We start from the raw sequence: 15,820 nt of genomic DNA, 5'->3' as shown, positions 1-15,820 counted from the left end.
ATCTTCAGATCTACTTGTTCATTCTTTTTTTCGCAATGTCAAGAAAACGTGAAAGTGGTTGTGAATATAGAAAACGAGCAAAGGAAAGATCAGAAAAAAATGAGGAACTGGTGAAGAAGATTCCCAAGATTGACACCTTTTTACAAAAAGGTGATAAAAAACAAAAAGTGGACTCGACAGAGCTGAGTGAAATTCAACAAGAATTCGATCAACCTTCAACAAGTGGTAACAACACATCAAACAAAGCTGAAAGCATTATGGAGATTCCGGAACAAGTGGAATCTTGTGAAAATCCGAAAAAAGCTTTTCCAGAAATTAGCGGCAGTTCAGATAACTTCAGTTATGATCCAGCTCTGTGGGATGAAATAACAGAGGAGTTGAGGCAGAATTTTATCAATCGTGGAATTAAACAAAATATTGATTTATTAGATTTTGAAGCTTCAAGAAGGAATTACAATGATCGCGTTCGATATTGTTCGAAAGGATTGTTTAAAACCCGATTGAAAAATGCCGAGACTCACACTCGCGATTTCTTGATTTACTCTGCCAGCACAGGACGTCTCTACTTTCTGCCATGCCGTTTATTCAATGGAAAAGGTCCATTTGCATCTACCGGATTTAATGATTGGAAAAATCCTATTACTATTGAACAGCACGAGAATTCACAGAATCACAAAAATTGTGTCCTAATTTTACTCCAAAAACTTGAAAAAGCAGCTGGCCAGGTAGATGCACTTCATGTTAAAGAATACAAGCGGGAAGTACAGTACTGGAGAGAAGTTTTAAAGAGAGTTGTTGCAGCGATCAAGGCATTGGCATCAAGAGGACTTTCATTCAGGGGTTCGACGGAAGTATTTGGTAGTCTACATAATGGCAATTATATGATGCTATTAGAATTTCTAGCTGAATTTGACCCTTTTCTTGCTGATCACATTGAAAAGCACGGAAATCAAGGCAGAGGGAACGTCTCTTACTTGTCATCATCGATTTGTGAAGAAATTATCCAAATTATGGCTACAGAAGTTCTAAAATCAATTGATCAGGAAGTTACAGAAGCCAAATACTATTCAATAAGCGTAGACTCCACACCAGATATAACGCATACCGATCAACTGGCTTTTATTACTCGCTATAATAAAGAAGAATGAAAACCAGTGGAAAGATTTTAAGGTAAGATTGAGAAAAGTTGTATTTTTTTCTTAATGTTTTCTCATTTACCAATACTGAAATGATGTTACTTTCAAAAAATGTTTTTAAGTGTAGCTATTTTATCAATTCCAGTTTATTAGTAAGAGCGATTAATGATCGAAACGTTTGAAATAACAAATTCATTACATATTATAATAATTTTGACATAAAATTGAAAATTTGAATTGATTTATGCAATGTAATTGTTCTTGTCCACGACTATTCTATAATATGCACCTATGAATTATAGCAGTGAATAACTTATCAGCATCGTGATAGACTGACTGACAGTAACATCAACCACCAAGCTATCAGCGCGGTAAAAAAAAAGGCTACTGATGGAATCGATGTCACGTGAAAATTTTGAACTTCATTTTGAGCTTGCAATTTTCAGTGCGAACGCAGAAAATGTTGTCATCGCTTTGGAAACTACTCTAATTTTTGAAAATGCAGATTAATTCGAATTTTACCCAGGAAGTCGTGGATAAAATCTAGTATTCTACTCACACATAATTACTGATATTTACTAGGGTGAAAAATAGTTATCTTTATGAGCTCATTGAATAATTTGGTACTAACTTAGGTAATTTTACTCACAGGATTTATACCAAATCCGGGACACAAGGCTGAAGACCTTTATAACGCTGTTATTAAGATGATGGAGGAGCATAATTTCAATTTTGCGAATTGTAGAGGTCAATCCTATGACAATGCGGCAAATATGTCAGGTATATATAATGGACTGCAAGCAAAAATAAAAGAAATCTCTCCTTTGGCATATTGGATCCCATGCGCGGCTCATTCGCTGAACCTCGTCGGAGAACACGCTGCTGGATCGTGTAAGGCATCTCGGAATTTTTTCTCACTTCTTCAGGATATTTACGTTTTCTTCTCAATCTCGACTGCTCGCTGGGGGATACTAATGAAACATCTGACTGGCCCTTCAGTGAAACGATTATCTACAACTCGCTGGTCGGCGAGATATGAAGCTTGCAACAGCATGAACCAAAATTGGAAAGAAGTTGTCGCAGCTTTGAGTGAAATTGATGAGCGGGACAGGTCTAAGACTGGGAGTGAAGCAAAAGGATTGAAAATCAAGCTAACATCTCTGGAAACCGCAATAATGTTCGCTGTATGGAGTCCAATTTTGGAAAGATTTGATAAAGTGAGCGAAGCAATACAGAAAGTTGGCATTGGTATAGATGAAGTAGTTTTGTATTATGAGTCATTGGTTGATTATATCTTAGGATTAAGAGATCAATTTGATCGATTTGAGGAGAGAGCGAAGATCAATTCTGGATTTGAGAAATATCGAAGTGAAGAAAGAAGAGCCACAACAAGAACTGTTCCTGCTGATGAAACTCGAGTGGGACATACTGCTTTGAGTGGGAGGGAAAACTTCAGAGTAGGGGTTTATCTTGTTATAATTGACTATCTAATAAGAGAATTGAATCAACGTAAAAATTGCTACAAGGGTTTTGCTGCGAAATTCTCCTTTTTATTAAAACTGCAATCGATTAGTTCTGAAGAATTAAAAGTAGCGGTTACTAATCTCATCTCTAGTTTTCCTCAGGATTTAGATGAAAAACTCCACGATGAATGTTTGCACTTCAAATCCTACTTAGCACAGTTAGAACAACCTCCAAAAACTCTACACGAGATGAGTACCTTCATTAGAAGTGATAAAAGCTTAGTGCAAGTGTTTCCCTACATCGATATTACAATTAGAATGTTTTTATGCACTTTTGCAACGAACTGTTCAGCAGAGAGGTCGTTTTCAGCATTGAAGCGAATTTTATCCTATTTGCGATCTAGCATGTCTCAAGAGCGTTTGAATTCTCTGGCCGTTTTGTGCATTGAAGCTGAATTGTTGAAAAAATTAGACTTCGAAGCTGTGTTGCAACAATTTGCGGAAAAGAAGGCAAGAAGAAAACCATTATTAGTTTGATTATGAAAGCTGTAATTTTTTACTATGAAATATAACTCTGAAACATTAGATTGTTTCATTTCCAGATAGAAAATTGTCTTTATCAACTTCTGCGAAAATCACGTATTTAAAAAATTTGAATTTTTAAAATTCTCTTTACTCATAGGGGCGGCAAATTGTTTTTGGCCTAGGGGCGGAAAAGAGTTTAATCCGGCCCTGGGCATTACTGTTCAAGATGGCGACCGATTTCACAGCTGTCAAGTGATTTATTCTCAGTTTAGTTTGGCAATTCATCATGAATAGACTCACGCCTGAACAACGCTTGCAAATAGTGCAATTTTATTTCGAAAATAATGGTTCTGTGCGGAATACGTATCCCGATTTTCATAAACGAATTTTGTTTAGCAATGAAACGCACTTCTGGTTGAATGGCTACGTCAACAATCAAAACTGCCGCATTTGGAGTGAAGCTAATCCTCAAGTGTATGTCGAAACACCGTTACATCCAGAAAAACTGACTGTTTGGTGCGCTTTATGGGCTGGTGGAATCACTGGAATCATTGGTTCGTACTTCTTCAAAAACGATGACGTCCAGAAGGTTACAGTCAATGGTGATCGGTATAGAGCCATGATTACTAACTTTTTCATTCCTGAATTGAACAACCATGATGTCCTGGAGCTGTGGTTCCAACAAGACGGCGCAACATGTCACACAGCTCGTGTCACTATCGATTTATTGAAAGACACGTTTGGTGACCGCCTAATTTCACGTTTTGAACCTGTGAATTGGCCTTCAAGATCTTGTAATTTAACACCGCTAGACTACTTTCTGTGGGGCTCTGTAAAGTCATTGGTCTATGCGGATAAGCCACAAACCCTTGAACATTTGGAAGACAACATTTGCCGTGTTATTGCCGATATACGGCCACAAATGTTGGAAAAAGTAATCTAAAATTGGACGTCCAGATTGGACTACATCCGAGCCAGCCGTGGCGGTCATATGCCAGAAATCATATTTAAAATGTAATGCCACAAGATTATCTTGCGGATAAATAAAATTCATGTCAATCGAATAATCCATCGTTGTTTTATTGCAATTTAAAGTTCTATAGCTATAAAAAAACACCCTTTAGCAATGTGTTTCCCTTCGTTTATACCGTCGGTATGGCCTTGTAGAAGTTGCAGTTTTTCGTTGTTGAAATAGGAGGAAATGAAGAACAAAAATTTCAAAGAGATGAATTTTTCCAAAATTCCAATAATTCTAAAGAAATATCAAAAATATAAACCTACTCAACATAGAATCGATATCTTCGAATCGAACTTCGCTCATTTGTGATTTTCAATCAGTTCACAGATCGTTCGGTGCAGTTGAAGCTCGTAGAAACGATCAAAGAAAAAATACCGCCAAACATAGCATCGGGTTTCCTTCTCATTTATACCGACAGGATTGTAGAAGTTGCAATTTTTCATTGTTAAAATAGGAGGAAATGAAAAACAAAAATTTCAAAGGGATGAATTTTTTCAAAAACAATAATACCAAAGGATTATCAAAAATAAGAACCCACTCAACATAGAATCGATATCTTCGAATCGAACTTCCCTCATTTGTGATTTTCAATCAGTTCACAGATCGTTCGGTGCAGTCGAAGCTCGTAGAAACGATCAAAGAAAAAATACCGCCAAACATAGCATCGGGTTTCCTTCTCATTTATACCGACAGGATTGTAGAAGTTGCAATTTTTCATTGTTAAAATAGAAGGAAATGAAAAACAAAAATTTCAAAGGGATGAATTTTTTCAAAAACAATAATACCAAAGGATTATCAAAAATAAGAACCCATTCAGCATAGAATCGATATCTTCGAATCGAACTTCGCTCATTTGTGATTTTCAATCAATTCACAGATCGTTCGGTGCAGTCGAAGCTCGTTGAAACGATCAAAGAAAAAATACCGCCAAACATAGCGTCGGGTTTCCTTCTTATATTTATACCATCAGGATTGCAGGAGTTGCAGTTTTTCATTGTTGGAATAGGAGAAAATAAAGAACAAAAATTTCAAATGGATGAATTGTTTCAAAAACAATAATTTGACTGAATCATCAAAAATAAGAACCCACTCAACATAGAATCGATATCTTCGAATCGAACTTCCCTCATTTGTGATTTTCAATCAGTTCACAGATCGTTCGGTGCAGTCGAAGCTCGTTGAAACGATCAAAGAAAAAATACCGCCAAACGTAGCGTCGGGATTTCCTTCTCATTTATGCCGCCAGAACGGCCGATGTTACATGGCAGCAGCATAAACAACATGAAGGTAAACTCAGCGGAGTATAATAATGCAAGTTTACCGTTTAAATTCATATCAAGCTGAAAATCGCATAATTTGTTATTTAAAATTGCTAGGAATAAGTTCGATATCGTCGAAATCTGTGTAATAACTATAGCTTTCGGCATTACCTCTCTTTATTTAGCTATAACTGCCGACAATTCCGTCCGGTGTATTACATTAAAGCGGTCGAAAATTAGATTCAATAATCATTTTTGAGCACTCGGCAAGAAATAAGCAGTTTACAGGTGCCGAATGCCGTGCCTACTCTCGTATTTTGATTTTTATACTTCGTGTCTACCTGTGAAACCGCTTCTCGATTTACGTATTGGCTTCAAGGCTTTCGGTTTTTTTTTTCTTTTTTATATACGAAATGTTATTAATATGTGATATCGAAGAGGCTGCTGATTTATATTACGGAGACAAGCATTAACGAGATGATATTGGGGTTCGATTCCATAAAGAGGCATCAAATCACCACATTATTGAGGATCAAAATATTTTGAGCGCAAACTGATGGAAATTACACAGGGTCTTTGACTTCTGCATTATTACTACCTTCTGAATAGTCGGAGAATAATAGATTAGATGTAATGTTGTAATGAATCCAAAAACTTATGGTCTCAGGGAATAATATATGTTGAAAGGATTCAAAAAATTATTATTAATTAAAAAACCTATTGATAATAAAAAAATTTATGTAATGAACATATGATATACAGCAATCAACCATGTTATCAAAAACACCAATCTGCGCGAATAACGTCACTTTTAAGTGACCAATGGCTTCCATTTTCTCCTTTTACAGTTTTACTCTTCTTCGATTTTGGGCATTATCAAACCACGCTTGACAACATCTCATAGTAGTAGATGAATTTCTGTTCGTACGGCTAGCGATGTCTCGAAATGACAACCCCGCCTCCCGTAGAACAATAATTCGACCTCTTTCAAATTTACTTAGCTGGTGACAAATTCCGCGTACACGTGCTCTAGGCATTTCAAAAACAACTTAACATCGACTTTGGATCTCCTCGAACTGCTGGTTGTTAGCAAAATTTAAAAAACGACTACAATATTCAAAGTAACAAAAAATTGTTTAAATGAAAAACCTTCACGATTTTTTTCTCCAAATTCAATCTTTCACTCCTTGTTATACTATCTATGTTTTACCGAAAAAAAAATTGAAATTTAAACAGCTCCTTCTGGTTGTTGCAGTTTCTTTGTCAGTTAGTATATTTATGTCCTTATATTTCGGTGACCTTCACCCTGGTTGTTCTCCAGTCTTCAAATATTTTGAAGAAGTGACTCGATTAGCTATGCTTATAAGCACTTCGACTCACGTTCTAATAACACCAATGAATTTTCCCGTCCACAAAAACACACTTATAGAGCTCATATTACGTTCTCTTATTATATTTTAAAAGTTCTATTTATCGTAATTTCACCATCAATTTACTTTTAATAATATAATTGAAGGTATTTTATGCATTCTTGATGATAATATCAAATATAAAATGGCTTTTTAAATAAGATTCAAAGTTACACGATTCGTGGTTCTATAGTGTCGACCTATAATTATTAACAGGGGTTGTATATTCCCCCAATGGAATATTTAGACCCCATTGGTAAATTATAGCTTTTATTAACCGAAACTGCTAGGGAAAAAACGCCAAACATTAATAATCTTAATTTTATCTGATCCGAAGGACCATCCCTTCGTGTTGGATTTGCATATGCATAATGTTAGAGCGCAATTTCAAGTGAAAAGCATCAACCTGCTCAATGCTATTAGTCCAGGGACCTCTACCCTAGGTTTTCCGGTATACATAGGTGAGGCACATATTGCACATTTGAATACACGATATATCTTCTCTTATATTGTGAGAGTTCCAAAAGGTCAATTGCTGTGCTTAATGATTTCCTACTGGAACATTTATGGCATCGATAATACGATGAACGAGATAAGGTACCTATCTTTGGAAAATTTGTGACTTCGAAATCTCATAACTCATGTTTTGCACGTGCATTGTTCTATGAAATTCGCAGATAATACGCTTCTCATCTCTGTCTGCATTTTGCAAATTTTAAGCTGGCAACAGCGGCAATGATTCGACTCGATATTGACGAATCAGTGGTACAATTCGATTCTGTCTATCCGTCCGGCCGTAAATATAATAACTCTTGTATGAAGAAGTGAGTAATTTTTAGAATCTCAAAAGCTTAATTTCAGTTTGTCAATTGGCAAAATTCATGAAATTCTGCTTACGTGTTAATGAAAAATAACAATTTCAAGCTTTAGTTGAGATTTCATTTGCAGCGCGTCAAAAAAACTAGAGCAAATTGAAGAAGAATATCGAAAAATTAATATGCAATATTTGTGATCCGATCGAGTTGCTTGAAGATGTAAAACTCAAATCGGGTGTTATTTCAGGAGTACCATTATGTTCTAAACACTTTATCGGCTATTTTGTCCTGTCAGCATACCCGTAGATGACTTCCAACAGCCATGTTTTTTCAATTCAACTAGAAGTGTAGAAGACTATATTTGAAATGAATTTCCTATATTATAGGAGTTATCATTTTCCAGTTGAAGAAAATTAACTAATGTTTCAGGCACCTTATAAAACTAATTTCTTATCCACAACCTGATTGATACATTTTCCATTGAATTATGCATAAAAAAGACGAATTCAATATATTCATCACTAACTACAAATCTCCCGCTTAATCATTGTTTGTATTTTTGAGTTTCTTTTTATATCGTTCCAGAATCATCCATGTTACTTCAAAAATTCGGCACCTTTTTCAATCTCAAATACCACAACAATCTAGAAATTAAATAAAATTCATAAAGAGCATCATTAAAAAAAAAACATAATTTATGCACTAGTAAAAATCTTAGTTTTCTTGGGAGTGCAATAATTTTCATTTTGTTTCAGAAATTATATCACTTTGGAATATTTGGATATGTTATTGGATATTAACATAGATTTAATCATTGAATAATTCCACCTCACTGTTGATTGCTTCTGTTGTTGTGCCAGTTCCGAAAATAAAGCCAAAAACACTGTCTCCCAGAAAAAATGCATAGCTTTTCCATCTTCCATTCAATGAATCTTGAATACGCGGTGTACTAAATTTTCGGCCAGGTTGCTGGTAATCATTTTTGAGAAGCTACTTCCACTACTTCTACTTACTCTGGTAGAGTCAAGAAATACACGGAATCAGAAATTTTTCAACTTTATACCTAGTACTCAAAATAACTAGATACTAAAAAACCGATGAGATGGCAGCTTTAAGCTAGATTCAAACTTTCGTATGGAAGCCATCGAAAATTCCAAGAGAATTCGAAAAACACAACTAATTATTCAGTAACAATAGATAAAGTGTAATATTGTCGGGGGGATTACAAATATGGATAGATTGAACAATTCCAAAAATTAAAAACCATAAGAGCTTCAACATCTGACTCTACTTCCAATAGTTTGGCAGACAAGAATTATACTAAAAAATGTGAAGTGTATTCATTACAAATTCCATGTAGCAGCACTAAAATTTTCCAAAACAAAAGGTTCATGCGGCTTTTCGATTTCAATCGATTGTTTTTTTTTTTTAATTATTGATAAATAAAACGTTTTTTTGGACTAATTCAAACAAAAATCAGTATTGACCCAGCCATGACAATTATCGTTAATAGTGAATATCACATAGTAACAAGGATAACCATGAAATATCAATTAGCAAGCCCCAAGTTTGCGGTAGTACCTAGTAAGATTGCTTATTAGAGTGAGCTTGGTATACTTGCGCAATTCGACCTTACTCTGCTTTAGAACCATATTAACCAATTAGCAAGGATGCTTTAAAGAATAATTACTATCATTTATAGTTGGAGCTGTTTCTCTTACATATGTAATATTAATAGGTGTGTTGTTGAGAGGCAAAAGCGCTTAATTCTATAATAAGCCGCACATAAAAGAATTTCACTTCCATTTCTCAAGATTAATTGATGGTTAATATCAATTTTGTACCGTTTGCCATTGAATAAATGAATGGGAAAAGGAAAAAAAAGGTTAATGAAGATCAAATCCTCGACTTATTCATTCCTGAATTCATGGCAGCATTCTGAGTCTTATACCAAGAATTGGCTTTGAAATTTGTGCAACACAATATTGATGCTTTTTTTTTTAATCCTTCATTCTGTCAATTATGTAAAAAGTGCAATTAATTAAACACAAAAGTTAAATTATGGTTTCAAATACCTGGACACAGAGTATGAAATAATACACTTACGCAAATGAATGATCCAATCTCCTCTAAACATTTTCTGAACGCCATTTCTGAAATTGATTTCCTCATTTGTGGACCAGTGTATATTTCAAAAATCTGTATCCAAATCAGTGAGTTTGGTGGTTGTTCGTTAAGTTTTGCTGAGTTTTTGTATGATAGTCTGGCATGAAATGTAAACTCGATATAATTTGCACTAGTTTTATTCCTAAAAATCCAATATTTCTCCATTATTTCGGTCTGTAATTGGAAGAAAATACGGGAGAATAGATGTTATTCGAAAAGTATTCAATTAACGCAGTAATGTATATTGAGTACATATTTATGATATATTCTCATGTCGCAGAAATATTTTTCAAAAAACAGCAATCAAAGAGTAAAATTTAATGAGAGGGCGAATACGCAATTTTATCCAATATGGTATCAGTGACGTCACTTTGATTCATAATTAAGCAAGTATCATATACGAAAACATTTGCTTTCATTATAGTTTCAACTGTTTTTCTTTGTGTAGATCATTTTTATGTAAGCTATAAACTCATTATTAGTGTAAAATCATTGAATGATGTTGGTTTTATTATTATTCTACGATATTTCAAAAACTTTTCTCTGCTCAAGACTATAAATGGGTTAGGTTAGCTATAGCGAAGTTCTTTCGTGCAATACAACTGATTTTGAGGTTAGAACTTAATGTTGTTTTGAATTCCCTTGGTTTTCAGTAACATTTCTGTGAGTAAAATGAATCTGGTCAAACCCTGAAAATAACTAGCATATTTCATTGTACAAAATGTCAGAATTTGCAGCAAAACACTAAGCACAAAAGAACGAACTAACAACTAACACAGAAATTCGTTCAAACTAGGTCGTTTCGTCATCACGTGACAATAGGTATGAATAATTTGAGTTTTCAGACTCCTTTTTCATATATTTATTAACATGTTTTCTTGTCAAAGCAATGTATATCGTTCTCCTATTATACAGGGATGTAAATAGATGTTAGGACAATATTTTTTTATACTGTCAAATATCTTGTAGCGCTTAAGCTCTAACAAATGCATGTAAATGTTTGAGAATTTACCATTTCCCAAATAAATTGTATTTGAATGATTATTTGCTCAGTTTTTCTCATTTTTCTGGTCAAAAGTTGCTCAATTTCTTATCTTAGTCTAAAATTCGGATGATCATCTAACAAGATTGTTAAAAAACATTTCCAATCACTCCTTCATTAGAGCCAAAAAACTTTTCCTAGAGCAATCTTTCGAGATGTGCCAAAAAGCAGTAATCACTGGGGGCCAGATTTGGCTGGTCAAGCAGTTGGAAACTCAATTCGTTAAATTTGACTATAGTTTTCATCGATTTGAGAACAAGGAACATTGTCAATACACCAAAGTCATATTTTATATTTTCAAACAGATACAACGTTCAATATTTCTCGATCCAGACTTCACTATGTGTTTCGAAATTTTCACATGCATCTTTTGAAGCTTGGTATTAACGAAAAAAAGGGAAATAGCACGGGCGTTGCCAACATATTGAGCATAATAATAATCATTGATTCTCAGCGATTGTTATGGATAACATACCTATTCTCATTTATTGTCAGATATTCGAATTCTTCTGCTCTGTCAAAATATGACTTCAACCTTGGGTTTATTACCTGAATAATGGTAGGGTAATTGTCCAAATGAAAGTATTGGCCACAATCTGAACCTTGGAGGCGATAACCTCTCCCCACATTGGTAAAACTATGCTATCCCAAATATTGAGGATACTGCTTTAATGGACGAAAGTAGATCTTGTTCTCGTATTGGTGTATACGGTAGCATAATAATTACCTCATAAATTAACCTAACTACATTGCGAGGCCAGTTTTCACTTGGGGGCTTTACTATCATTACCGCCACTTAAAGGCGAATAGAGTGGGAACAACGTTACAAGACCCTCACAAAGAGAAAATCTGTAATATTCGATTGGTTGTCTTCGATGATTTTATCTTGAATCATTACATAATTATATTTATTCCCGATTGCGACAATATGAAATTGCCGAATGAAATTAACTAGAATAAGATAACATTTGATGCAATGCGTGTAATTTCAACATTAATGCAAAGAAAAAAAATTGTCGATTTCACATTTCACTGTCTATCTTCAGTTTACTACCTTTGTATTTTCTTTCCTAGTTTTTACTAAGTAAGCTATTCCAAAGCGTTCCATTAAATAATTCACAGATGAACAGTTGTTTTAGTATCGAGGTTTTTTGAGCTGGTTCTATATCAATTTGATGTTCTGAATGCAAATAACGTATTCATTTTTACCTAGGAGCTCAAATTCTTAAAATATACAATTTTAGAGAAATATGAGTTACATTATTTCAACTCAAATCCGTAAGTGTAGTCATCAAAGATAAATTCGATATTTTCATTTTAGTTATATAAAATACAATATTATGTCGTTCTCACAAACTAAAACTCTACACTTCGAAAGCTTCTTTTCCGCGACATTCTTGAAGATTTTTTTTAAACAGCCTTTATTGCATTGTTCCAGAAAAGTTATGAACTACATCAATCTAAGTTTTCGTGACATGTAAAATTTCATGTTAATAATATTCTATTATGAGAGAAATAAACTTTTGGAATATTTTTTCATGAAAATTCAACTTTGTAAACTTCAACAGTGATTCATGTACTCCTCGAACTGTTCGCAAGTGCCTAGATCTTTTTTTCTGGGGGAGGAGTGATCGAAAACAATTTTTTGACGACAGCGTTTATTCATACCTGTATTATGAGAAAAAGAGGTTTGATAACGAAGTTTGAACCAAAATACTCGAAAAAAAAGCATATTTTTAATCACCGATTCGATTGTTCTTACCTTATATAAGGGGATTCCTCGAGCGCTGAGAGACTGAAGCATTCGCCAGTGTGACATTATCAGTAGTTTTCTCACATTTCTATGAAATCTATTGGTAGATTTTGGTAGTTTCAGAAATATCTCTCAAACTTGGCCAAAATGTCCAAGAATTTTTTATCAACGCCAGCATCTTCAGCTCCTGTTGAAAGACAATTTTCCAGAGCTGCTCATACAGTTACAAAAACCCGCAATAGGTTAGGCGACAAATCTATAAGATGCCTCATGTGTCTTAGATCCTGGATGGAAAATTTTGAAATCAAACAAATTCTGGAGGTTTCTCAATATTAGAAAGCTTTATTTTTTATCTTGTTATGATTTATAGTGCTTTAATTTATGTTTCTTCTTCAGAAAAATTGATATTTTCGGTTCTTTTATACAATAAATTTGATAAATAGAAGTTTTTTTTGCAAGGTTCCTTCTCATGTCATCATTTTTTATTGATGTGATACTACACAATAAAACTGCTAAAAATCAAGTAGTTCGATATGATTCAAGTACTTGATGAATAAATACTTGACTTGACTTGAGATTGAAAAACTACTACTTGACTTGAGCTTAACTTGAAATCATGTCAAGCTCAAGCCAAGTACCTTGAAAATCAAGCCAAGCCGTGAATCCCTAGTTTATTGGGTGACGTGTCATTTTGAGAACTAATGCAGGCAATTTTGACTTCAGAATGAAGACAACGGTTTTGTTTCAAGAAAATAATTCATTCGTTGAAAAAGCTTGTTGACACCATTATCTACGTTGTGTTAACAGGTATTCTCACTTTGCAAAGTCACTTGTAGTAACATCGCTAATTATACTTGCTGATTAACGAAAGATGGCGAAACTTAAGTATTATCATTGCCACCAGTGGGATTCCTACATAAAGTAGGAGGTCCTAAACAAACTATTAGAATTCCTTGCCAATAGAAAAGTCCAACGTACCGTCAGGTATCTCGAAACTGATCTTATCTTTGTACGACTTATTACAGTCATTTCATCACCGTTCCAACTCAATTCGATACACCGTATAATACCGCGTTAAATTTGTAAATAAAATCACCATTAAATGGTATTTCATCAACGGTAATCGTTTTCAGGGTACATATTTTTCATGAAATTTCTCAAGTTAAATATGAAAATGAATAACCGGCATATAACGACGTTAATTGTACATTAATATAACAAAAAACATATAGAAAATATAAATAATGGATTGAATATGGTTTCGTTATTTCAGTATTCAGAAGATAATGGATTGAATCATCACCATAATTGTTTTATAAATAATCAGGGGAATTTTCGGTTGTTACCGAATGTATAACCCAGGATAAGTACGATACCAAGGTCAATGTACCTATCTAGGTCGGTAATGAACTAATATAGTATCGTGGTAATGATAGGTTGTACTATCTGCTGTTCAAGAGAAATCAGCAGATTCCACACTTTTACTGGAATTTTTTTTGAAAATTTCAATTCGATGAAAAATGTATTTCACTCATTCTTCATTGATGATGAATCTCTATCGATGTAATTTTGAAACATTCGACAAAACATATTTCCGAACAGAAATATACCAACTGACAAAGAAATTGCAACGACCAGAAAGCTGTTCAAATGACAACCTCACCTCCCGTAGACCAATAATTCGACCTCTTTAAATTCACTTAGCTGGCTATAAATTCCGCGTACACGTGCTCAAGGCATTTTAGTACACCTATTTATGGAACCCTCAGTCAGATCATGTTCATATACGAACTTAACCGCGGCATCAAAATTCGAAAATAACGCACATTGTGACGAAGTAATAGAACGATTTGTTGAGGGAACAAGCTCTGAAAAAAAATATCTCATAGCGAGAAAGATAACTGAAATATAATTCACACCACTTCTATATTATATGCAACTACATCGAATTTTTGTTTGATAAATTACAATAATTTCTCGAGAAAGCGTTTTCAATCATAAATATATTTTTTCCAGATGAATATTTTGCCACCAAAATATCTTCGAGGCCAGATTTGGCATCAGCATCCATGTTGAGATCAACAGCGAATAAGCGTCAGATGGTAAGATTTTACTTATTCCTTATTTCTGCATATCTATAAATTTTCTCTGGTGTTCTCAAATCAATATTCATTCATGAGTTGAAGAGCTATTGAAATAATGCATAAATCAGATTCACAACTCAATTCATAAAATATATAAACAAACAATCTGTTGATAGAATCACACCTTCACATAAAAAAATAGGATAAATTGATATTATCGAGAAAAATATTAAAAGAATTATATTACTGTGATGCTAATGAATTCAGCAGAGGATAGAGAAATCAAACATTGAATAAAGACGCTTGTTTTTATTCTACTTCTACTATTTTTGTTAATGTGTGCATAGAATAGGTATATAGTATACACACATAAAAAAATGAAATAACTCGATTAAATTATATTTCCAATAGTAATGATAAAATTTCAAATGGTTATAATGGCAAAACTGTATTATTTTTGACATTTCTTATGTCATTCGAGTTCAGTAGGTTCGGTCATAAATCATAGAAAGATTCACGCTTCAAAAACGTTTTTATTAATTGTGAAATTGAATGCAGTTATTCATTTAATCGCCACAATATTCGTCTTATTGAAGGCAAATTTCGATGCATAACATATTGAACATAAATAAATACACAAATAATACACGGTGTTGCCGTTATGGCTATTTCAAATTGTCGGATTTTGCTCCCTGAACGATTTCAATTTGATCATCGGGAATAATAAACCAAGAAATATAACACAAAGAATATTTATTTCAAAGTAGGGATTACATAATGATGAGGGTAGGTAAAAAGTGTGCCGACAACACCTAACCGTCATATCTTTGGCCTATTGTTCAAAATGAAGGAAGCTACACCCAATACTCTGGACGGACATGATTTTTATAAGGGATTAGGGACTGTCACCAATTGGGAAGATACCGCAAATAATCCACAGCTCAACGTTGACAAATTTATGTTTACGTATTTCTTTGTTACAATTGACGGTACAATTGTATGAATCGTGTGTAGGTAGCTTTGACGGTAAATGCTTAAATAGAAAGTTTTCTTTGAACATTTCTCATTTCATGATATGCAATTGCAAAAATGTGACAATTCGTTCCGATAGGAAATACGTAAATACACGATTCATTCAAAATGGAAGAAA

General features: G+C 33.9%; 3 protein-coding genes across 3 annotated transcripts in view; all 3 read left to right on the top strand.

Annotated features, from left to right (window-relative positions):
- The window catches only part of LOC123686134 (fork head domain-containing protein FD5-like), a 38,509-nt gene that overhangs the window by 14,238 nt on the left and 8,451 nt on the right, over positions 1–15,820 (top strand). The window contains exon 2 of the mRNA XM_045626125.1: positions 14,603–14,688. The gene's annotated coding sequence lies outside the window, so the exon portion shown is untranslated. The remainder of the gene's footprint in view (positions 1–14,602; positions 14,689–15,820) is intronic.
- Positions 36–1,148, top strand: LOC123686108. The gene has a single exon (XM_045626091.1). It carries the CDS (start codon positions 36–38, stop codon positions 1,146–1,148), a length of 1,113 nt encoding a protein of 370 aa, XP_045482047.1.
- LOC123686107 (zinc finger MYM-type protein 1-like) lies at positions 715–3,136 on the top strand. Its single transcript, XM_045626090.1, has 2 exons — positions 715–1,170; positions 1,788–3,136. Exon 2 carries the CDS (start codon positions 1,844–1,846, stop codon positions 3,134–3,136), a length of 1,293 nt encoding a protein of 430 aa, XP_045482046.1. The 5' UTR covers positions 715–1,170; positions 1,788–1,843.

Source organism: Harmonia axyridis, chromosome X, assembly GCF_914767665.1.
Source record: "Harmonia axyridis chromosome X, icHarAxyr1.1, whole genome shotgun sequence".
NCBI classification, from domain to species: Eukaryota; Metazoa; Arthropoda; class Insecta; order Coleoptera; family Coccinellidae; genus Harmonia; species Harmonia axyridis.
This window is presented reverse-complemented; position numbering and strand designations above follow the sequence as displayed.